The 24,850-nt window shown below is 41.6% G+C and overlaps 1 protein-coding gene across 2 annotated transcripts in view; it reads right to left on the reverse strand.

Annotated features, from left to right (window-relative positions):
• The window catches only part of HIVEP1 (HIVEP zinc finger 1), a 144,117-nt gene that overhangs the window by 19,626 nt on the left and 99,641 nt on the right, over nt 1–24,850 (reverse strand). For both annotated transcript variants that reach the window (XM_060163690.1, XM_060163689.1), the window contains 4 exons: nt 11,883–17,851; nt 8,519–8,652; nt 7,629–7,804; nt 2,983–3,084 (listed from right to left, as the gene is read on the reverse strand). In XM_060163690.1, coding sequence (XP_060019673.1) covers nt 2,983–3,084; nt 7,629–7,804; nt 8,519–8,652; nt 11,883–17,851 — 6,381 coding nt within the window. The remainder of the gene's footprint in view (nt 1–2,982; nt 3,085–7,628; nt 7,805–8,518; nt 8,653–11,882; nt 17,852–24,850) is intronic.

Raw genomic sequence — 24,850 nt, forward strand, 5'->3', positions numbered from 1 at the left:
CGTGTAGCACCAGGTATAGTTAAGGATGTGCAGAAACAGAAATTATCCTAGGCAGCAATTTAAAATGATAAGGCAAAATCAATTCCCTAGGTGTCTACATACAAGGTGGTACTGTTCCTGCAACTCTGGAATACAAACTTAAACAAAACCATGTGCTATGTGTGGATATACACACGTATGTGAAATGAATTGAAAGAAAGCCCCTAAGTGCAGTTAGTGTTTGCCTCTGGGAGGGAGTGTGACGGGCAAGGGCGAGTTAGGGATACTGCACCTAATGTGTCATGCCTTACTTAGCTTGTTTTTTTCCAAAAATACAGATTTATGAAAATACACTTTTCAAAAACACAATTTATGAAAAAGACTTGAAGCAAATGTGAGAAAATATTTATAATCCCCAACTCTGGTGTGAATACCTGAGTGCATGTAATAAGACTCTCTGTAATCTTTCTGTATTTTTAAAAAACATCTCAAAATATTTTTAAAAGCACAAAAGACAATAATAAAGGGAAAACCAGACCATTTGTTTGAAACAGCGTTTGCCACATTTATACCTACATTCCAAGCCTGTAATAAAGCAAAAGTGGAGGAATATATTTTGTTGGCATGTTATAAAGAACTGCGAGGTATGACAGCACTTGGCAAAATCCACCTATGTGCTATAATTTACTATTCAATTAAAACCGTGAAAAAACTTTGAGTATACCACGGATAAGTACAGTAATTAAAAAAAAAAACAACACAGAAAAAACAGGTAAAACTACCTAGAGTTTAATCAGAGGATCTCATCTGAATTGGGAATTAGGCTATCAAGTTTGAGTTATAGTCTAAGACCTGCTTCAAGTGTTTCTGGAATCAGGTGAGAAATAATAAAAATGAACGGATAGATATGTAAGTCCATCAGTCAGCTGGCCAATCTAAACGATGCATGATAATTAATGGAAACTACACTTAATTCTCCTACGTAAATTTGGGATATAAACACTACCTTCCCTTGACAGTTTAGAAGATTCTACATTTTACTTAATTTTGATAAGACTCATCTTCTTAAAGAAGCAAAACACCTAAGAGTATATATTATAATAATAATGCTTTTAACGTTTATACATTTTTCAGAAGTCAGTATTTCATATTATAGCCTCTACTTTGTGCCTTTTCTAGTCTCCGGGTAACAAATATACTCACTGAAAGCGTTACTCATTTTTCCTAGCTTTTTAATTCTGAATTGCTCAGCGTAACAGCAATAAAGCAAATAAATAATAAAGAGGGATTTTTTTTTCACTTAAATAGTTATGGTAGTTAATTTACTGCATGACTACTAAGAGCAGAAAATAAATCAGACTATTTACATTAGAAGTAAATTAATTAATTTTATTAAATGTGTGTCTTTATACAAAGACATCAACACAGAATTCAATTCCTAGCCATTCAAAAATCAGTTTTTAATATGTATGTTCCTAGGACAAAAATTACACATATGTTAATTTGATACTTTTAAATCCTGATACTGCCATCCCCAATATGTATCAGAGCATCAAAGTGTCTATAAAGCACTAAAAACCTCCTTATTGTCCTAAGTTTGTTATGATTATATTTTCCTTCTACTGATAATACATCCACTTATTTCCGAAAATTCAAGTTAAAGGCAATCCTCTCCTTGTGCTTAAAATACGAAATCATATCAACTGTAGCACTTAAGATGTGAGTCACTTCTCTTGCATATTTAGAAACAAATTCAGGCTGATTCATTTAGTGTGTTACTGGTTGTCCGGTGGAATGAAAAGCATTTGCTTTTTTTTAACCTGCATTTTCAAAGATGTCCTCACCATTTTCTCTTTGGAAATTTTTTCTACATCAAACTAGTACATACTAACTAAAACAGAGCAAGCAGGTAAATGTTTAATTTAGGGTGTTTTTCAAAAAAGCAACAGGACAACTTTTTTTTAAAAAACTTATCTCTTGTTGATAAATTCTTGGGTTAAAACAAAAAGTCTTACAAAAAAATAATTCTATTGTCTGACTAGTCGGAACAGATGAACAGCTTAATTTCCCCTCAAAATTGGTTAGAGATAAATACTTCTACTTGTTGAGTTAATATCACTAAGAAAACAACCAGTTAACCTTTTTTCAAAATAATAAACAATTTGGGGAAGCAAACAAATGTTTTATTCCCCAAATATTTCCAGACCAGCTGCCACGAGCAGGGCACTGCGCTGAGGTGCGGGCACAGCGAATAGCACTCAGGCATCAGTTTTACTCATGACACGCTTGAGAATCAGCGAAGAGGTAAGGGAGGAAGCATGTAAATAATAATAAAAAAGTTATGGCAGAAAGGGATTCAATACTCTCAGAGAGTGAACTCTAAAATATTACAGGCGTTGAGAAAAGGGAAAAATTGCTTCCCGCAAGTGGTGTGGGAAGGGAAAATCAGAGAAGGCTTCATGACGGCAGTGGATTTGAGCTAGATCTTGAAGGAAAATAAGATTTTGACCAATGCAGACGGGGAGCCACGTTTGTGTGGGGATTGAGGGTGAGGGCTTTACAGGCAGAGAGCCGGATCAGTGTCATGTAAGCAGGAGATTCAAGCATTAGGGCAGGTGAAAGAGAGAGAGATGAGGGATAAAGGTGAAGAAGTAGGCAGGCATCAGATTATAAAGGATTCTGAGGAATTACTTGAGGTCAAGTAGCTCATATTCTATTTGGTAGGCAAATGGAAACCAATGGAAGACCTGGAGCAGAGGAATAGTATGATCAGACACATGCTTCAGGAAGATTAACTTAACATCAGTGGGGATAGATGCAAAGGAAGGAAGACAAAGGGAAGGTGAGAAAACTGATTAGGAGTCTATCACATAGTATAAATAAGAGGTAATGAAAGGAGGAACTGAGCAGTATCAGTGGGAATGGAAAGAAGAGTATGGATGCAAAGAAAAAAAAGAGTACATTGTAAATAGCATTTATGAAAAATATGGAATAAAGCCTTACCTGATTCTTCTGTATCTTGTTCATCTATTAAACCTACTGAGACGCCTAAATCCACACATTTCTTGCTATGTGTCTTGGACTTCATGTGTTTTGTCAGATTTCCTTAAGGGAAAAGAATGTTTACTAAGCTTACATAGTATTATTTTGCTATTGCATTTGTCAACACTGGCAAATTCCATTCCTATTTCAAGTGAAAGTACAGATTGTGGTTATACAATTCCAATGACTAAAATTTGCTCAAAAAATAATATTGGTGTCTATAGGCTGTAATAACCTTGTTATTGGTAATAATCTCTCTCTCTTTCAAATCTGCCTCCTCAACTTTGATAATGTCTACTTTTGCCTATGGTTACTATTCTCTAGTCCCTATTTATTCCTTAGAACGTTTTATATACACTTAAAGTCCCTTTCAGATTGCACTATGATCTGTGGTTTCTGAATCCTCCACCAGTTGTGTGCGCTGGCTTTCCCTCATAGTACTTCATTTCCTTGCACATTTTTTAGTTTTTATTGTAAACTTATATTCAGCAAGATTGGTTCCGTGGAGTCTTACGTACCCTGGGTTGTAGACACATCTCTATGGGTCAGCCTTCCAATTGCTTCTGCCTGGGACCTTAACAGTTTCATTACACTAATCCTGGATCAGTTTGTGAGGTTTTTTTGGCATGGCACAGGTATAGGGTTTTGCTTTTTAGCAGGTAGCTTTTCCCCCACATGGTCCAAAGTCACTGGACAGGCCAGGAGAGCCATGCTTATTTCAGAGGTCTCAGATGCCATTCCAGGACCAGCATTAGACCCCAGGCCCGTGGGCATATATCTGGCAGCATTAAATCCCAGGCCTGTGGGCATATATCTGGCTTGATGTCCCTATGGACTTTTTTTTTTTTAATATCTGTTCACCATTCTAGTTTGGAGTTTCCTTAGTTTTGGCGGCTGGGAGTCTTTCTTTCTAAATTTCAAGCTTGGCTATGTATTTAAAACTACAGTTGGTTGTTGTACTATAAATAGTAGTTCTGTGTGTTTGGAACAAGAGAAAGAATTTCCTACATTAATTTTACTTCACCATACTGACTACAAGTCTCATAATAGTATCCCTAGAGGTGTGTTTCCTCTGGCAGCTGGTGTACACCTCTGGAAGTATCACCAGATTAACTGGGAACCATTGGGCGTGCTGGCCCCAAGTGATCATTAATGCAGGGGGAGAGCTCAAATTCTCGAGGATACCAAGCAGCTTGAGTAGATAATGCCACACACACAGAATTGCCAAGAAGGGAAAATCGTCTCTTTCGAAAATAAAATCTAAATGCTGAGTTTGGCGAGCAGGGCAAATTAGTATTTCAGAATAAACCTTCAGCAGAGCGAAAAATGTTTGAATCATTGGTCCAGATTTGAGTCTGCAGTAGCTGAAAGACCTGCAAAATTGCACTATTTATAGAGCCTCACCTTCACTAAAATTGCACGAAGCCCGTGGGACTGGTCACACCCGTTTAGGCCAATTCTTGCACTAGTTAGTACGCACAGCATCCCAGAGCTTAGCGCTCAAGGGGTTCCAGTATAAGAGAGGGCCCGGACCAGGAAATGTCTAAGATCCAGCAAACCTTGACCTCTGTGATTCTACAGGTAACGCCCGGCTTAAATGACTTGGCCATGTCTCACATTTACCTTAAATACACTTTAAAAGTAAACTATGAAGCAAATATGGCGAATTATTAACAATTATTAAAACGTGATGGGCATACTGGTGTTCATTATGCAAATATCTACTTTTCTGTATGCTTCAAAATTTTCACATTAGAAGTTATGAAAAATAGTTTTCCCATCTTATTGTAGCTGAAATTTCCACTTATTAGTCAAAACACTTTCTAGTATGATGACAATATTATAAACCAAATCACAAGGTCCACTAATAGTGCTTTCAAAATGCTTTTGTTCCCTAAACAGACAGCCATGAAGGTCACTTGCTTTCTGAGAAGTTAATGTATAATGGTAACTAGGCAAATTTGGGAATATGAGTTTTTAATAAGCATATTTTCTCATAACTTGGGCTATTACTTATTATTAACCAACTTCTTAAATAATTTAATATAAAACAATTTGCATTTCAATATGCAAAGTATGTACATTCAAATGCAAATATCCCCTAGCAAGGCTGTGCATTAACTTAACAGATAAATTTTTCAACAGACTTAATAAACAGTAATATAAATCCTCTGGAAAGCATGAAAGGTTTTGTTTCTGGGTTCCTATAGCTATATATAAAGTCCAGCTTTCTGTGATATAAATGGAACTAAATCCTGCAGAGATGCAAGCTCACTGACGGAGCTGACTGACCTTTAAAGCAGAATAGTGAAAACAAACCAATTAAAATTATTTTGAAAATGCATTCATAAAATAAACCGAGAGGACAAATGATGAAGTACAGATTTACGAGCATTACCATCAGAAGCATCAATTTCTAGGAGGGCAGATCATTCCTTTGATAGTACCATGCTATCTTTGCATACTCCTATTTATATAGCATGCCATTACATCACTATTACCTTCTGTTAATAACCAGACACATTCAAGAATGGGACAACAAAGTAAATCAGAGTAGGGCAAAATTTACAGCCTAATCTAAAAACAAGTCTTTTATTATTTAGCTACCTTTACAAGGTACTATGGAATCTGTTTGACATATATTCATAAAAGGTAGACTTCTACAAGGAAGTGACCATAAAAAAGAGAACTGCCATGCTGAGAATAGGGAAATACTGAATTTCTAATATTTTCTTCACCAGTCTGCTTAGCTAGGGTAGCTTTCTTCAAATAAATATTTATCACATAATTCCAATGAATTATCTGACAAAACAAAAAAGTTAATGTAAATTCAGGTATCCAGCATATTTGAGAAATGAAAGACATGAAAACTGCTAACATATACTGCTCACTCTTCAAAGATCATTATGCCCTGTCCACCATTTAACAAACATTTATCTAATATTTTACATGATGTTGGCTTGAGTTATTTCATTAGGATTAACACTTGATGATTCATAATATTTTTCTTTGCCAAGAAATCTCTGTAGTTTCATTTTTTTTCCACATCAAAGTTTTCCTTCCTTTCTTTGCCCTTACTTTATAAAATTTCCTGATTCCTTTTCCTCCTTCTTTTGAGAAACACCCATTTCACATTATACCTGGATCCTCTTTTATGTGGTTTGGTAACATCATTCTGTAACTGGTAATGTTTTGGTTGTAATATTGGCTCCTGGTCTCACACTGGAAATTATTCAACAGACGGACTTTTCTTAATCATAGGATCAACACCAGTGTAAAAGCAGTAAGTTGGGTTAAAAGATCAAAGCACTTAATCCTATCAAAGCCTTCACACAAGATCAGGAAAATTATCCTGAAATGCACCCTCCGTTTCCAGAAGAAGGTTCTATACCACAACCTAAGAATGACAGAATTAGGGTTCCTTCTGACTTATGATTTCTTGAAACTTTAGAAATATTCAAGGCTACCTGAAGAACAGTTTTGTTTTTTCCCCCATCATTCTTGTTTCAGATTTTACTGGCATTTAAGGAGAGCTAATTTGAAGCTATTTAGTTGCTATATACTCTTTAAATGCCAATAAATACTGGCCAAAATATAGAATAAATTTTGCTAAAGAGTTGATCAATTTTTAAAACAAAAACTGCAAAGACAACCAATATAATCAGAAAAAAAAGCAAATGTTAACTGAAAAGGTATAAAAATAATGTAGTTCTATTAAAAATATTGATTAAATATTTTTCACAGATTTTGTCCTTTCAGACAAATAATTTCATGATTATATTGCTTTGTATTTGCGAGATTCTTACTTTCTAAAGGGTGGTATATGAAATTAAAGTCTCAAGCAAGAAATGTTTGTATAATGATTCATAACAAGGAACCTAATGGAGAAAGCAAACATTTTATGATAGTGTATTTATTCATTATATGTCACAGGAAATTTGTAGAGAGTAAAATTACCTTAACTATAATAAAGGCTTACAATTTAAATAAAAACATATAAAGAATACAGAAATGGTACTAAATATAATTTTAATTACTAGTTCTGAGTTCCACAAACATTAAATAGTACAAAATTTAGAAATTTTTTGAAGCTGACATTCAACAGTACTTCAGTAAAAGAGCTTCATGGGAAAGAAAAAGAAATGGCTATGCATGAGTAAAATTAGATAATAAAACATGAATGTAATCAGTATAACTTTACTGCAGTTATTATTTTAATTTTTTCTTTAATCTTTTAGCACTGAAATGCATCTACAATGTGATCGTGAAAATTTTTTTCTTCTTTAGCTCCAAAGTAAGTATTTTTGAAAACGTGTTAGTCATCATGTTATACAACTCTAATTTGGGAAGTAAAAGAAAAAAGGGCAGTTGCTCCTTTTCAAATGTCATATTTATTACGTATATTCTAAAAGTGTGTAATTTAAAACTTTTTCTCAAGAGGTCTAGAAATATCTAAAGAGATATAAGACTACGATGTTGACAAGATGTAATTTATATTATTCTATTTAAGCTACTGCATCCTTGGTCAAGGAATATGTAAAGTTGGGTCTTAGGTCTACTAACTCAATGCATATAATAAAGGACCATGAAGCGATGTCATCTCATACCTTTAGTCTTAAAGGAGAAGTTACAGTAAGTGCAGTGGTAGGGGCGGACATCTGTATGGGTTCGTATGTGTTTCTTTAACATACTAGGTTTCTTACAACGGATTCCGCATTCTTCACAAATGTACTTTCCTCTTCCCCTGCCTCGGACATATACATACTCTTCATTTGATTTGTATCTAATTTAAAGAAAAGGAAAATGAATAGGGCAACTGGATACTATGCCTTTGAGAAAATACTGATGATTGAAATTCAACCTAAAAAATAAAACAAGGCACAATTTTTACACTCAATAAATATAAATGTTATGCACATGTAAGTAACAGAATATTCCAGCTTTTCACATCGACACAATATTCTAATAGCTACTTCTTATCAAACAACTTTATTCAATACCAGGTTTGATTTTAAAATAGCTCCTCTAAGTGACTGCTCTAAAAGTTTCCTTTATTGTTAAATTCAATCACAGCTACAGGTACTGAAATATTTCTGAGCTTCATTTTAACTACAGTTGGCTTTTACAATTTTTCTCACAACCGAATTCACAGAAGACATCAAACAGGCAATGATTCGTCTCTTTTAGAGCAGATTTTTTCAGTTCACTCCTTACTATGAAGCAACGTGAAACCCAGGGTTCACTCTGAAAACTCAGTGCTCAGCTGCCTCCTAGAACCTACAGTGTTTTCTAAATAGTTCTCATTTTCTTGATCAAAATGGCATTAGTTAACATAATACCTAACATGTATTTTGCCATGAAGATTCTGTTAATAAGCTGAGAAACCTTGCAACGGTTATATAAAATCGGCACTGGTAAGTGTTCATTCACATGAAAGCAAATGTACATTTAAAAAGTAAGTTTAAATGTACATTTAAGAAGGAAAAGTTGTACTTGCCCTCCATCAAATATTTTAATTCTTCTTGGTTCACTTTTGATTAAGGAATTTTCTTTATCTTGCTCACTGTTAATTTCAGAGGCATCTTTATTGCTGAATTCAACTACTGTGGACTTTTGATTACCTAATGCTCTCTGAAAGGGAAAAAAAAAAAGAGAGAGAGAGAGACACTAATTTAATAAAACTGAAAACACAAACATGCTAGTGTTTCACTTGGAAATTAAAACATGGCCGAGTACAGTGCATGCGGTTAGCTTAATGGAAGGCATTTCAAGGACGTAACAGCTTTAAAGGTCATTGCTTTATCTCCTCCTTTATCTGTCTGAATCACAGCAAACTGACACATCGCATGCTACTTAAAAATCCCACCACATTCCACTGACACCCCCAAATAAAGACTCTACAACCCTCCACTCTGGTATTCCACGAGTTTAATTTTAGGAACTTCTTTTAATAAACTAAATATTCTTTCTTATAGCTAACGAACCACTCAGACTACAGTTTAAGTATACTTGTTAAAGAGTTTATTATTTAAAGATGGAAAAGAGCTAGCTACCCCATTATGGTACAATGTCTCATACTCCTGAAAAACATGACTAACTTCCCTTCAGCATCAATGCAGTGTAAAGCTAGAGCCGAAGCTCCATTTCCCAGTATTTTATTTTCCCGTCTCCCATCATTTTAAACCATAATTACGTTTCCTCTCTATATCCTGACTATATCAAAAGTTATCAAAAGTTCCTGAATACTGATAACTGTGAATTATAGGTCAGGTCAAAAGTTAGGTCTTGGCCTGATAATACTAAAATCTCTAGAGAAAAAGTAGTGAACATCAGAATAATAAACAGTGTGTGCTTTTCCTACAGAAACTCTGTAGTGACGCGACCTTATGATTTTATACAACCGCACTATTTACAACCTCTTTTCTCACTCCCCAGCCTACTCTGCTCTCACATATCCTTGTGAGGCAGCCAGCACTGGTGGATCACATCCCAGTGAGGAAGGACACGCGTAGGGTTAAGTCACTTGTCCAACGTCAAGTGTTAACAGCAAGAGCTCAAACTCCAGTCCTCTGGCCAAGCCCAACACAAGGCACAACTTTTCTGATCAAGGTCCTCTTTGTTACAAACTTCCTTTAAAAATTACACCACCAAGTAGAAAGCTATCATACTGCGATGACATAACAACAGTAAGTGACAAGAGAGTATGTGCATCATGGACCCAGGGGCCTATGTGGCCTCGGGAAGAACCTCCTGGGAAGGCCCTGTCCTTCCAAGCCCAGGCGTAAAGAAAAGCTGCTGGCCTGAGTGTCTCAAAAAGGTGGTGTGAAGAGGTAACGACACTGACCCTGACATGTACAAGTGCAACTGTCTCCTCTTTTTCTGGCAAACACATCAGGTTTGGAATACACACATACCCTTCCTTGACATTATACCTCTAACAGTAATCCTATTTCTTACCTTCTTCTCAGTACCAAATTCCCACTTATCTTTTGCTCACTTTCTTGCTATCAAATCTGACTTCTATTCACCAACAAGCTAAATGCCAAAATATTTACTACTTCCTTAGTTCATATGTTTGACCGCTCTATACACTGTATGTTGTTGACACCTTGCTTCTCTTAGAAATGCTTTCACTTTGCCATCGACCTGTTCTCTTCCATTTTGAATTATAAATACATGCACATTTGGGTTGTGAGTTAACAGTCAACCCAGTACCGAGTCCTCCACAGCCACTTGCCCATATAACTCACGTCTCTGGGACACTAGAACCCTTCAGTCCAGAAACCATGTTAGTCTTCATCTTTGTTTGGCCTCTTGCCTTGAACAACTCTCTTTAAAATATCTTCTTCCTTGATCTGTGTGATACCACTTTCTCGTAGTCCCCCTCCTTCCTTTATGAACAATCTCTCTCATCTCCTATGTGGACTTTCTTCATCCACTCAAGCCTTTGAGTAGTAGGGATCTCGGGATCCATTCCAGGCCCTTCTCTCTAAAGGCCTCATTAATTGCACCTATGCACTGAACGATCTCTACACCTTCCGCCCGGAGCTCTCTCCCAGCTCCAAATCCAGATGTGCATTCCCCAAGGCATTCCTACCAAGGCACTTGGTACTGAAGGAGAGCCACTTTTCATAGGTACTTCAGGGACATACATACACGAAGCGCTGTTTAAATTCTCACGCTCAAGTCTCATTTTCCATCTGACTTAGTAGACGTAGAGCCTGAGCATTTAAAAATTAAATTCTGAATGGTTCGGATGCACCCTCCTCCGCTGAGAAAGCATCAAAGGCTCTCTACCACCACGCGTATTCTTTGGTCTTTATCTACGTTTCCAACTTCAAGTTACATCAGTGTTTCAAACTTCCAACACCTTCTAGCCATGTTGGACTCCTCGGGGCTCTTTAAATGAACTAAGTTCATTCTCACTTCCCCATCACTTGGCAGACTATTAAAATTTCTCACTCTTGTTTGCCTGAAAAAAAAAAAATCCCTACTTTTTTTTTTTTCTTTTTTAAAGACTCAGCTGAAGTATCACCACCTTTGGAATATCTTCCGTGTAACCACACCTCCTGCTCAAGCTACTGGCAGTGTTAGAGACTTCCTTCTTTTATTAAAGTTATGGGCACTTCTGTTACCATACTGATCCTGTGATATTTTCTTATTGATAAATAAATATTTATGAACCTGCATTATGTGCTTGTGAGCCTACAGAGATCAAGAACTTAATCTATAATTCTGAATGTCCAGAGTCCAACCTAATACCCTTACCTATTTATTCTTAATCATTTAAGTGATTTTCCCCATTTTATAAAGGCAACAACTCTAATTATAGTTTTATTCCACAAATAACCCCAAATCATCGTTTTACGACCTTACTGTACAAATCCTGACCAAACCAACTTAATTATCAAGTGTACAGTCATTTTGTGAACCTTCTCTCTAGTACTAAGATGATTCTCAGAGCTACACAGGAAGAGAGTTGGGATCAGCACGGTGAGGGGAGGGTGGTCAGATTTGCATAAAACAAGGATGAATGGGTCTCTGCTTATATTTTTAAATGAAATAGAACAATCTCTAGTATCCACACCTCTGTTCCCCTTCATTAGCAGGGATAAAGCATAAACATAGTCTTCTCTCACCTAACAAGAAAATCAAACCTTAGAGGACTCTGGGTAATCTTTATCAGTATAACTCCCTGGGTAAACTTATCATTCTTTCTTTCAAATAACTGTACACTTCGAAAGCACAATTTGTCATTCAAAATTAAAATACAACCTCCCATCGAAATCTTTAAAGGCATCCAGACATGTTGGAACTAACTCGCACAGACTAGTTTTCAAGATAAATGATATTTCAAGTACCTTGCTTAAGCTGCTTTTCCATTTGTTTGAATAGACCAATAAATCTGACTTGAAATGGGTCGTTATTGCTTGACAATATAGAGATTTTCCGGTCTTCTGTTTTGAGTTCAGGAGAGAAAGAGCCACTTTGGTAGGCAAGCTGAGTGGATTTGGATCACTGGCGTTCACGGTCCAGTCGGTGTAGGCCGAAGTTTTTTGGTCGTTCTGGGGCAGGTGCAAGGCCTTCTGCCTCAACAGGTAACACCACGTGAAGCTGGTTGCAGTCTTCAGGCTGGGGAAGGACGGCTGCTGTGTGTCACTGGCTTTACATGCGGAAGGAGTGGTGGCTGCTGGCGGACTCTGCTCTTGGATGTTCGCTTCGTCGCCTGGAGTTTTAACCCCTGGTGACTTCCTTTCTTGGTTATTGTCGACATGTTCCGAAGAAGAAACGTGAGTTTTCTCTGCAGGGACAGCTGAATTTCTAACTGTCAGAGTCAGCGATGTGGCCGACGGGATGCTTTCAAATTCCTGCAATTCTTTTACAGGTTCTATAACCACAGGCTTGGAGTGTCCTGATGACAAATTATCAGCTGGTGAAACATCAGTCAAACGCAGAGCCTCACTACTAACTTCAGGGTGAGAAAAAATATCCTGTTCCAATATCACAGCTTCAAGGGGCTCCGTAGTGCAAACCTGCCTCACCAGAACTGGCTTCTTCTGTTTACTGACTTCATGAGCTCTTGAGCTCAATGCTTCCAACTGTCTAGTATCTGTGGCACAAACGGCTCCATTTTCATCCTTGGCCCGCTTCTGGTGCTTTTCCATGGCAATGTCTAAACTATTTGCTGGGGACAGCATCCTTTTGCTTGAAGCTGAAGATTCTTGCTGGGGGGAGAGTCTACCAACAGACATTTTCTGAGTTACAGGCAAGGATTCTGATGGCGACGAATTTTGGCCCATCTCTGAAATAACGTTCTCGCAGACAAGTTCTCCCTCTGGGTTTGGCAAAGCATTCCGGTGAGCGTATTGCGACTTTGGCACGGAATTTTGCTCTTCGCTGATTGGCACCATACTATGATTAGCCTGGCCAATCGGCTGACTGGATAGATCTTGGGTCACTAGGATCTGCGGCAGAGCTGTGGCTGTGGCGAAACAGTACGCTGGGACCCGACTCTGCAGATGCAAGGGCAGCGCAAAGGACGCCGGCACCTTCGGCACCTGACTGCCGAGAGGCCCGACCTTCAGTGGTGGCAGAGGACACGAATTAGACGTGGCTTCTACTAACTTGGCTGGTAATGTCAACGAGGTCGCACGATGGTTGGCCCCAGCTGGGTCTGAAAGAACTTGCTTTGGCAGAGGATGTACAGCGTTAGAAGTGCAAGGCTGGGTCGAAGGGACCACCTGACACTGAAGTTGGTACTTGGGAGCAAAGCAGTCCTCACTTTTAGAAGATACATGTCCACCGGGGCTTGCATCTGCTTTGACACTCTGTGTAGACACCTGCAGAGACATCTGTGTGTCTGGGAGGCTAAGGGGCACGTGGATTTGATTTAACAAATGGATACCAAGAAGCTGTTGAACAGGAAAGATGTTTGGAGAGTTGGAACTTGAAGTTTCTGCTCGCAGATCCTTAATCTGAGTCTGGGAGTCCAAAGTATTTGCAGGAAACTCAGGTGAAGGTGCATGAGTGAGCTGAGGCCCCTGAAATGGCACTGTGTTCACACCAGGGCGAGCGATAGTTTGGAAAGAGGATGGGTTCCCAGGAGATAGATGACCCTCCGGAATGATGTTTAAAGAGATCTGCCGTATCAGCGGGCCTCTCCGTCTTTCCAAGAGAGGCACATGCCCGGCGACCCCCATGCCAGAAGGGGATGTCGGAGGCTGCAATTCAGCAAGCGGGGCTGGCTGAGGTGGAGTCATGCTTCCACAGTCGAATGATTTACTTCTGAAATCAGAGACCTCCATCGACATTTGCAGGCAGTGAATCTGTTCCGATGCAGCGCGCCTCATTTCCCGGTGACTCCCAGGAACGTTCAGGGTATTAGAGCCAGGTGGAATCATGAGAAACTCCGCTTTGTTCGGAAAATCGATTTTGGGGGAGGCCTCAGTCTTAGAAACGTCCTCTACGTCTAAGGAAGCAGAGAAACTCGAAGTGTGAGATAAACTGCTCTCCCTGCTTAGACTCCTGGAGAGAGTGGAGTCCAAGCTTGACTCGGTTGAGGAGTGCTCGATCTCTGCAAGACGGAGCCGCTTCTTTTTGGGTGGCAGTTTCTCTGTTGGCAGTTTGGACAAGGTTTCGCTCCGCTGAGGCCAACTGAACTTCTCAGACTTCTCCTGATCGTGGCCTTGGCCTTCCGGGTCCCGATCGGGCTCTTCTGTGACCAGGATTTCTGGGACTTGGATGTTGTGCTGCCGAACGAGTCTTGAGGGCTGCCCTAACACGTGTCGCTCACCTGAGATCTTTCTGGAACCTTCCTGAAGTTCCCCTCTCAGAGCATCGGACAGTGCAGGCTCGGCGGGCTGAGACGTGTTCCGGGGCAGGCGGCCTTCCTCTTGGGAAATCCCTCTTATGTGCAGAGACCCGGGCTTCCCTGTTCTCAGCTCCTGGAAAGAAATGGGGGAAGCGCCTTCACAAGACTCCAGCTTGTCAAGCGCACCGGGTCTGCCCAGCGAGTTTGTGTGCTGGATGACGGAGATGCCGGCCCCGTGTCTCTTGGGCTCTGTCCTGTCCTGGGCAGCCGAGCTCACCTGCTCTTCCACGACGGAGGACGGCTTCGGGTCCGGGGGCTGTTCGGGGCCTCTGGCCACGAGCTGAATCGGGGAGCTTTGCAGCTGGATATTTCTAGGCGGCTGGTCACCAGTTATGGCAACGTTCTGCTGAGACAAACTGGGAACCGAGCCCCTCGCGCTCTGAAACCGGAGGCCCTCGGAGCTCTGGGGAGATGCTCCACTTTCGTTTTGCTGAAGTTCGTCGTCATCTCCGACGCTTTTCATTTTCCTCCTTTTTCGTATCTGGGGCGTCTGCTCCCAGACCCCGGTGGCACTGGCGACCCTGTAGTGCAGAATGGGAGGCTGTGTGCCGCTGGGCACCAGGCTGTGCTCGGGGTCCCTCAGAGCTACCTTGGTTTTTGGTCCGTGCAACTCTGAACAGTAAAATTTCTTATGGTTTTCAAAATTTTCCAGTTTCCTATACCTGTTTCTACAGGTCTCACACTCAAACATGGTCCCTCGCCCCTGATGAGACTTCTTCTTTTCCAAGTGTGAACCCGGGGCCGGGGGCTTGCTTCTTGCTGCTGTGGTCTCACCAGCGGGGCTGCCTCCGTGATGGCTCTCGTCCAAGGACTGCCCGGCACCCAGAACATGATTTTCATTTGCTGAGGAGTCTTCTACTGCTGCTTGTCTGACAAGAGTGCGGGGATGTCCATTTTGGGGCACAGAAGTGTTAGGCCCTGGTACGAAGACATCGTCGTAGAAAGCACCAATTTTGTCGTCAAAGGACTGACTTCCTCTCAGTGGGTGTGGGGGAGGGATGATGCTCGCAGGTACTGCTGAGTACCCTGTGGTAGGCATAGAATTACTTCTGGTGATGGGCAGACAGTCGAGGGAAGGTACAGACAGAAGAAACACTTGCTTTGATTTCTCTGTGGGAGTGAAAGGGGACTTTGGTATATCAGAGCTTGAACTTGTTCTCCGTCCCATTGGTTTTAAATCAAACTGGAAAGAATCCTTAAATATGTACGATTTGGGGGAATCGATGCTTCCCCGTCGTGAGAGAGAGGTTCTCCGTGGCTTTACACTATCCAGTTGCTTGTCATCTACCAAGGCTTCGTTGTCTGAGATAAGCTTTGATATCCGTTCCTCAAGCGTTTTTGTCGCCAAAGGTGGGCGCATCTGACCTGGGAGGAGTGACGCTTTTTCACCTGCTGGAAGAGCCGAAGCTGCTGGTGTGCTGACACGAGGTGCAGAAGACCCATTATTCTTGTTAGAGTCCTGCTCTGGGGCGGGCAACGTTCTGGCAAAGGGGGTGGGTGGGCTCACTGTTTGGTCGGCACTCTCAGAACGTGAAAAGTAACCCGAGTCCGTACTTCCTAAACTGCGAGGACTCAGGAGAAGTTTGCCTTGCTGCTCTCGGGAGTAATCGGTGGCCTGCTGCCTTTGGAGCTGGGCATGTACCGTTCCCACGTGAGATTCCTGTTTTCCCTCGGGCTGACTCACATCGCCCTTCTCATGGGACTTGTCATCCATCTCCAGGGAGCACGCCCAGGCTGAGTGGGACAGTATACTGGTTACCTGAAGGTCCTTCTGTTTCTGTGCACTAGGAGGTTCAGGCTTGGAATCCGTAACCTTCGGGCTGTCAGCTCTTAAAGGGGACACACTGATGGGGTGGACCACAACCTTGGGTAACTCTGTCACAGCCTGTGCTTCTGAAAATCTGTCCTGTAGTGAAAAGTCACCTACCACAGGATCTGGATTGCTTGGAATGGAACCCAGTTTAGGTAAAGCTTCCGAGCTGGATACCATCTTCATTATCTGCACGGGCTGCAGGTCCATGGAGCCCGGGTCGTTCTGCCTGTCGTCAGCAGCACCCTCCTCCTCGCTCTCCCCACTGTCTTCCACATCCGAATGGATACTAAGTGCTTTGGGGGACTCGTGAGACATGAACAAGCCGCCAGCATCTGGCTGCAAGACGAGACCCAGTTTGATAGTATGTGCATGGGACTTTTTGTGCTTGTAGAGGTTACTTTTAGTCTTAAATGAAAACCCGCAGGTCACGCAGGGATAGGGTCGCTCTCCAGTGTGGGAGCGGATGTGCTTTAAAAGCACACTGGGCTTTGCACAGGCTCGATTGCAATACTCACAGATGTATTTTCCTTGTTTTTTTGGCTTCTGATCTTTCAGAAGAAGATTGCACATTTGTTCCACGCTGTGATTAACAACAGAGGCGACAGGAGTTGAGTTGTAAACTGGCGTGGGGGGTGACCGCGTGGAAAGGGCGGGGCTCACTGACAGCGGCAAGGCAGCATCCACTTGCTGGTTTGGAGGAGAAACCTGAGTTCTACTGGAGGGTGACGTCACACCTACGGATGACATCACTGCTGCGTTACAGACGTGTTCAAGTTGGGCGTTCTCCTGATTCTGCAGACTCGTGAGTGATCTGGTGAAACCCGAACACGCTGGAAGCTGCTGATTTCGTTGGCCAGGTTTAGAAACAGAGTGTTCGCATGGATTATACGAAGGAGAAACGGCCTGAAGTGCCGCTTGGTCGTTCTTCTGAGCGGCAGACACGTGCCCGGCGTATGAGGTCCGAGGAGGCGGCTGTGATTGGGCAGCCGGTTCTTGCGGGGTCGGATCGGGGGCATCCATCGGGCTGTTGTTCAGGTGAGAAGGGGGTCGTACAGTTTTATTTGGTCTCAGTTTTTCGCTCTTAACCGCACAAGAGGAGCCCTTTTGCGACAAGGTGTTCAGTTCTGGCTCCATGGCCTTCAGTAAGACATCGAACGCGGTGTTTGCATACGAGGAGGGCGGGGGGCTGCAGTGAGAGGAGATACATTCACGGTGGTCAGTCCTGCTTTTACTGGGCAGAGAACTGGAGTCACATTTTCCCTCGGGGACACCGGGCTTGGCGGGGTCGGAGCCCTCCGACCTCCACCGGCGCGGCTCGGATGGGGGCTGCAGAAACGAGGGCTTCTTCGGGGAGACAGCCTCTTGCAATTTAGAGACCTCGGCAATTAGCCCAGGGGCTTCTCCATTGTGTTTGGTAAACTGCTTCCCGTTTTTTACAGGACTGTGATTCTGCTTCTTGTGGGACTCCGCCACACTCTGAAGAATGGCAAAAGATGACTCTTCTGTATTTTGTTTGTGTTTTGCCTGAAGAGGATTTCTCAGTGGGGATTTTGGTATTTTTTTCAGGTGATTCTCGGCTACAATCTTTTTTCGTTTCACACCTTTAAGTGATTCTGAAGTTCCTTTAATACCAGCCTCTAAGATTTCTGTTCAAAGAAGAAAAAAGAAAACCAATTGGTAAAATGGTATGTACACCAACTATGATGTTTTTAGGTTAACATTTCGATCACAAGGGTGTTATGACAACTGAAGAAGGCAATTTAAAGGAAAGCCGGTTTGGATAAAACTGCATTCCTACATTCTGGCAATATTAAGAAGGCTGGCCATCAACATCTGTTGAAACAATCATGCGAAGACCTTAGTGCACATTTCTAGAAGGCTGTGTTCCGTTCTTGACCCCCTATCTCACCACAGTCCTGGAACCTGATGTTTCAAAACTAAATTATCCTCCCCCTTCACCCTTGCAGCTGAGGACCCTACACAATAGTCTTAAGAGAGCTGGCCCACAAAGAAGAAAATTCAACCTTTAATGCTGGGTATTTGTCTTATCACATTTAGTATCTTTTTTTTTTGCGGTATGCGGGCCTCTCACTGCTGTGGCCTCTCCCATTGCGGAGCACAGGCTCCGGACGCGCAGGCCCAGTGGCCATGGCTCACGGGCCCAGCCGCTCCGCGGCATGTGGGATCTTCCCGGACCGGGGCACGAACCCCTGTCCCCTGCATCGGCAGGCGGACTCTCAACCACTGCGCCGCCAGGGAAGCCCTAGTATCTCTTAAAGCAAACTTCTCAGCAAGTTTCTACATAACAGTATTGCTCCAAAATAGGCAATACTGATATTCTTACGAGAACAAAGGTTACTATACAATAATTTTTAGACACAGATACCTCAGATGATCATGGGATATTCACTGATAGAACCCTGAAGAATTGCTAAATAGCAGTTATATCAATAAACAGAAAAATATGAAAGTAAAATAATATACTTACTTGTGGTTCTTCACCAACACAATTTTAAAGTCCTAATGTTGTAATGGCCCTTAGTTTTAAAATAAAAATCACCATTTTAATTGAACAAAATATTCAATGGCTATGTTTCTTTGCCACTAATGACAGGTGCGTAGGTAGACAGACAGAACTTATAACAGGAGAGAAGAGATGAAACTACCTCCATTTCTTGCTGTGTTGAAATAAATCACCATTTAAATGGCATCAACCACCACAATCTCTGTCAAGTGTTGTAGTTTTGAGCAATAACTGCTTTTGCCATAATTTCGTTTGTTTTGATTTGTTGGATCCTCGGGCACGTAAACAAAAATTATTCAAGCTTATATTACTTACTTGTAGAAAAGCCAAATACTCTAATTCCTCATTATTTTCAAATAGCTGTTACAATGTACCTATTAAAAATTCATATTAGACCAAAATGTCTGTACCAAAATAACCGCTTTGCATTAACAGAAGAATTTACATAAAATAAAATATTCTGGTCATCTTGTGACATCAGTTTATGTGATTTCATGTATTAATTTAATTAAAAATTGCATACTAATCCACTAAAGATACATTTACCCACCATAATCAGAAGGGCAAATAAAAGGGTGGGCGGGGTGTCTCATGATGAAACTATTTGAGCTAAAGAAAAATAGAAAAAAAAGTATCATATTGTTGATACCTCTACAAAATGATGTTGAGCAAACCTTTTTTATTCTTCAACCCACTCATTTATAAAATGATGTTTGCCCAGTGGTTTTCCCTCTTCAGGATGAATGCAATAAAGTCGGTGATGTACTTTATGCCTCTCGTTAACTATACAAGAAAGCAGGCAAAACGAAAAATGATGATCAGCGTCTCGGGTGCTTAGTTTCCCTACTCACTTCCCGGGAGCTCGGAGGTGGGTTGAAACAAAAGTGAGAGCCACTAGGCTGTTAAAATAAATACAAAAGCAGAGCCCAGCAGCCACCTGGAGGAACAGCAGTTCCCAACTCAGGCAACTGTCAGAGCAGAAACACAAGAGATTTTTAAAAAATCTGCCCATGCCAAGCCCAACCACCACCCTATGCAACCAGAGCCTTGGGTGGGGTAGATAGGTTTATTTTGTTATGTTTTACATACTTTCTGTAATAAGATTTTATTTTTAGGTAAAGTTATGTGTAAAAAAAAAAAATAAATTAAACAATGGCTTACACTCCAAAGAAAAAAATGCAAAAATTCAACCCACAGCTAAAACCAGAAATACCACATTAAGTTTTTTTTTTTAAGAAGATGTTGTGGGTAGGAGTTAATTAATTAATTAATTAATTTTTGGCTATGTTGGGTCTTCGTTTCTGTGCGAGGGCTTTCTCTAGTTGTGGCAAGTGGGGGCCACTCTTCATCACAGTGCGCGGGCCTCTCACTATCGCGGCCTCTCTTGTTGCGGAGCACAGGCTCCAGACGCGCAGGCTCAGTAGTTGTGGCTCACGGGCCTAGTTGCTCTGCGGCATGTGGGATCTTCCTGGACCAGGGCTCGAACCCATGTCCCCTGCATTAGCAGGCAGATTCTCAACCACTGCACCACCAGGGAAACCCTACATTACGTTTTAAAGGGAACATTCTAGGTATTTTTTTTGTTTTAAGAAGTACAATTCAACTTTGTACTTAAAGAAAATGAAGCTGAAGTGAAAAGGAAGGAATGACTTAAGATCCCTATTTCTTTATAGACATAATTCCTCTAAAGTTAAGAATTTGAAAAAACGCATTTTAAACAGATTTTACGCACCATGTTTCAATCTTAGATGAAGACGGACTCATCTCTCTTTGATGAATGTTTATAACATTTACATTCTATTTGCATAGTTGTTTACCCTTCGTTCTCTATTTGAATTTTAAGACCTGGTGCTAATATACCACTTCTTTCCTTCAAAACTTTGCACACTCCTTTGCTTTCTGGCAATGAAGCTTGTAGAGAGAAGCCTGCTGCCAGCCTGACTGGTAGTTTCTCCTCCTTGAGGTGACTTGCCTTTTTTCTGCCAGCGTATCTGCAAAAACCTTTATTTTCAAAGTCTAATAACATCACTAGAAGTCAGCTCAGAGTTTACCACCGTACAACGTTTCATTTTTTTCCTGGAACACAATGACCTCTAAAAGAAAATTCGTTTATTTCAGGAAAATTTTCTTTTATTATTTCTTCAAATACATTTTCTGGCCAATTGTTTTCTTTGGGGTTGGCTCTTTTACTTTACTGACATCAATTGTCTTTATGGGGTTTCCCTGGTGGCGCAGTGGTTAAAAATCCACCTGCCAATCCAGGGGACACGGGTTCGAGCCCTGGTCTGGGAAGATGCCACATGCCGCGAAGCAATTAAGCCCGCACACCTAGAGCCCAGTAGCCCCCACTCGCCGAAACTAGAGAAAGACCGCGTGCAGCAACGGAGACCCAACGTAGGCAAAAAAAAATGACCTTTGTGCAGGACCACCCTTATGATGATCTAAATCTCTTCAATCTTTTTGTTTTTCTCCTTCGCTCTTTCTAGAATTATCTAACGTTTCTTCCCTTACATCAGTAATTTGATTTTCAGGCCATTAAATTCCTTGCTGTTTCAAATTCGTTTATTGGTTTTGGACTGACGTTGCTTTGTTCTCATTTTGTTCCCTAAGTTCCACATTGCCCATATCATCTCCTTTTACTGTCTCATATTATATTTGAACTGTTGCTTTAATAAATTTATGTTCTTATTAAGTTCAATGCTTAAAAAAAAAGCTTCTGTTTCTGAAGTAATGTTTCCTTTAAGGCTGAGTTTCTGGTCTGTCTTTTCACATTCTCTTCATCACATCAGGCTTTTCTATTGCCTGAGATCATGGGGCATCACAGGGAGTGGCATTCAATGGAGAATATGTTCCCAACAGTGTTTTTCTGAGTTGTGTTCGCTCTTCTAAGATTTGTTGGATCTCCTTTACCAGGGTTCACTCCCCTCATTCAAGGGGTAACGTCCACTCCATCATGGGTGGTTGAAAGGGGATGACCTTCGATGCTGGATTAGTCTCTACAGGCAAGGAGCTTGTTGTTGCTCTTGCTGCTATCAGGAGGGGAGAGGGTGGTGGAGCAGATGAGACCGATGTAAAGAGGGAAGGTGCCAGGCACATCTGAGGTGAATCCCACGTTATTATTCTAGAGGTGGAATTAAGGCAAGTTGCATGGGATCGTTACTCTCCATCCCTTGGCTGGAGTGCACAGAGTGAATGGCTAAGGCTTCCGGCTAGGAATCAGGGATACAAGCCTCCTCTGGGGAACCAATGCCCTGAAGTGTGAGGTAGCAGACCCTTGGGTCTTGGAGAATCATACACTCAGGATAGTTTTTTCAACTCAACTTAATCTTGATTAATTTCAAACCTATCAAAGCGTGACTGGAGTTATTTTCTCCCGCCCTTACAGGAAAGAATGTAATAATCAAACATTGTGGCTACGTCAACAACATACGGTATACAGTTACCATAGGCCATAGAGTTAAGAGAGGGTATAGACCAGAATGCCTCAAAGCAGAAATACAGCTTGGGGTGGAAGATGGGAGGGGAGCAGCTCTTTACCATCAGTGCTTAGGTTTTTCATTACTTTTAAGGGCAATTTGTTATTTTGGTAGACTAACGTGAAAATAAATTAAAGGAAGCAGAAAGAAAGACCGTGAGACAGTGGTGGAAGGTGTACAAGGATGATGCTCACTCGCCCACCTCCCAGTGCACAGGCCTTCCCTCTGCCTCACGGGACAAACGCTGCTTTATAGTTATCACCATGTGATTCCAGAGCTGCTGCTTTTTACCAACACTAGGGCTGGACATCCTTGGGGGCCCATAACCCTCTCTGTGTGAAGGATGAAGCACAACCCTCTTTCCTTACACAGTGAGCATGCACACTCAGACCAGGAAGTGGGTGGGAAAGGCTCAAAATCAAGGTCGACCAACTGCTGAAAATTATATTCTGGTCAGCATGCTGCTGGAAATGGCTGACAATCAGGCAGAAATTCTGAGGCATCAACAGGTCAGAGATCCAAATAGGAATTCATTTAAAAGACACAAATCGCACTTAGAAGAGGGACCAAAATTGGCAGCATAGCCACTGTCAGAATCCCTGACTTGCTGGGCTTTATAAACAAGCCAGCTCTCCACCAAGTAGGAGGTTGAGAACAGCTTGGAGAGATTGCAGAGGCCACCTGACTGGAAAAAGGTGAATGGTTAGGGAAATAGGAGCTAAAGTATGACAAAGGATATTCTCACGTTTGGATATTCTCAAGTATGGTGAACTACAATCTAACAGTGTGTTTAAAACCCTGCCTTGACTGAAGGTGAATATCTTTTTCCAGCTGACTCCAAGACACATCAGTGTGAAAAGCTTCAGATCTCTCTTAGGTCTTGGGGACACAAGGACCACCTGTTTTCTAACAATTGATGGCATACTGTGTCAGAGCATCAAGAGATCAGAGGTAGGGGGACCATTTAGAAGGCCTTTCAGTCATTCATGCGAGAGTTAAAGTGCTACCTTGAACTCACGTAGTGACAATGGGCCTCTTAGCTGATTCTCAAAGCAAGAAAGCCTGAGAAAGGTTTGCCAAAGATTCTGCTGACGTTTCCTGTTCTCTGGGAGGACTGAGCTAGTTTGGGAGGGGGAAAAAACTCAACTCACTTTCCGTTCCACCAAATCTCAAACTCAATATCCATGTGTACAATTATAAATTGGAGCTGCAGAGCCTGGATTAGAAATTTTCAGCAGGAAATGGACAGGCTAACTACGGCACAGCCACTTAACATTATACATCCATGTAAAATAATTACAGAGATTACACAGCAATGTGAAAACTATGACATATTAAGTATATATGCATATTCTTTCCTTTACCTACAGAGAAGTCTGGGCTAGAGGCATAGATCTGGGAGTACGTAGTGAGTGCCGTTTTTATAAAAGTACAGAAATGATAAGCCACAGAGAATAGACAGTAGAGAGAAGTCTGGCATCAGAGGCTTGGGTAATCCCTATAATTAAGGGTGAGCTAGAAACGACAAGAAACAGGGAGCAATAAGAAACGTAAGACAAAATATGTGACAGTGAAGTGCTCAGGAAGCCAGGGTTTAGAGACTTACAAGGAGGAAGATGTGGGCAACAGTGTTAAGTATCACATTCAGATAAACAGGACGAGACACGAGGCTGCTGGGCTTGGGGGGCTGTTATCTCAGAGCAGTCGTCACTTGGGTCCGGGGGGTAAAAACCATATCACAAAAGGGCAAGGAGTGAGGGAGGGCCTGGGGCAGAGCAGGGCAAGCAAATACAGACCACGCGCTGGGAATCTGGCCGTGAAGGGAGGGAGAGAGAAAGGCAGGATGCCAGTACCAGAGGAGAGGAGATCATAGCAAGGTTTCTGTAGGATAAGGGGTGTTGAGTGGGCTTATAAACAGGAAGTAAAAGTCAGCAGAGAGAAAGAGACTGAAAATGCAAGACGGATAACAAATAAATTAATGTGCAATGAAGAACCACACTAGAAGTACAGCAGCCAGGGACCGACCACGTAAGATATGGGAACAACTGATTTCACTTAGCAAGCGACAGAAAGCCACATCCATCTCCAAGTTCTTCCCATTCCTCATGGAATGGAATTCAAACATCTAAGACACCAAAAGACAGCGTGGTCCTCTACCCAGCTTCCCAAGCCCCCTCCACACCGTTCCCCTCTCCTCACTATGCTTCAGCCGTGGTGGGTGAACTCTGATGCCTCAACAGGCCTGTCTCCTTCCTGCCCCTGGGAACTTGGACTCGCCATCTCTCGAAAAGCCTTCCCTACTCTCAACTCTAAATGCTGGGATCACTTTCAACCTTTAAATCCTAACATCAGTGTTACCTCCTGTCTACCTGCCTACATTAGTTGCCCCATACTGCCCAAACCCTGTTTATTTTTCATAATTATGATCACAATCTGAAATGCCCTATTTATCTACTTATATGTTTTGTCTACCTTCTGATTAGAATATAAGATTTATAAGATCTTATGTTTACTATTCATCCCTATACATCCGGCCCTTAATAGGTGTTAAAAAAATATTTGCTAATGAAAGAATTCTCTGAGTAAGAGAAAATAAGGGATGAATTTAATATCAGGCAACCTATTGATATACTTCACCACATCAG

This window comes from Lagenorhynchus albirostris, chromosome 10, assembly GCF_949774975.1.
Source record: "Lagenorhynchus albirostris chromosome 10, mLagAlb1.1, whole genome shotgun sequence".
NCBI lineage: Eukaryota > Metazoa > Chordata > Mammalia > Artiodactyla > Delphinidae > Lagenorhynchus > Lagenorhynchus albirostris.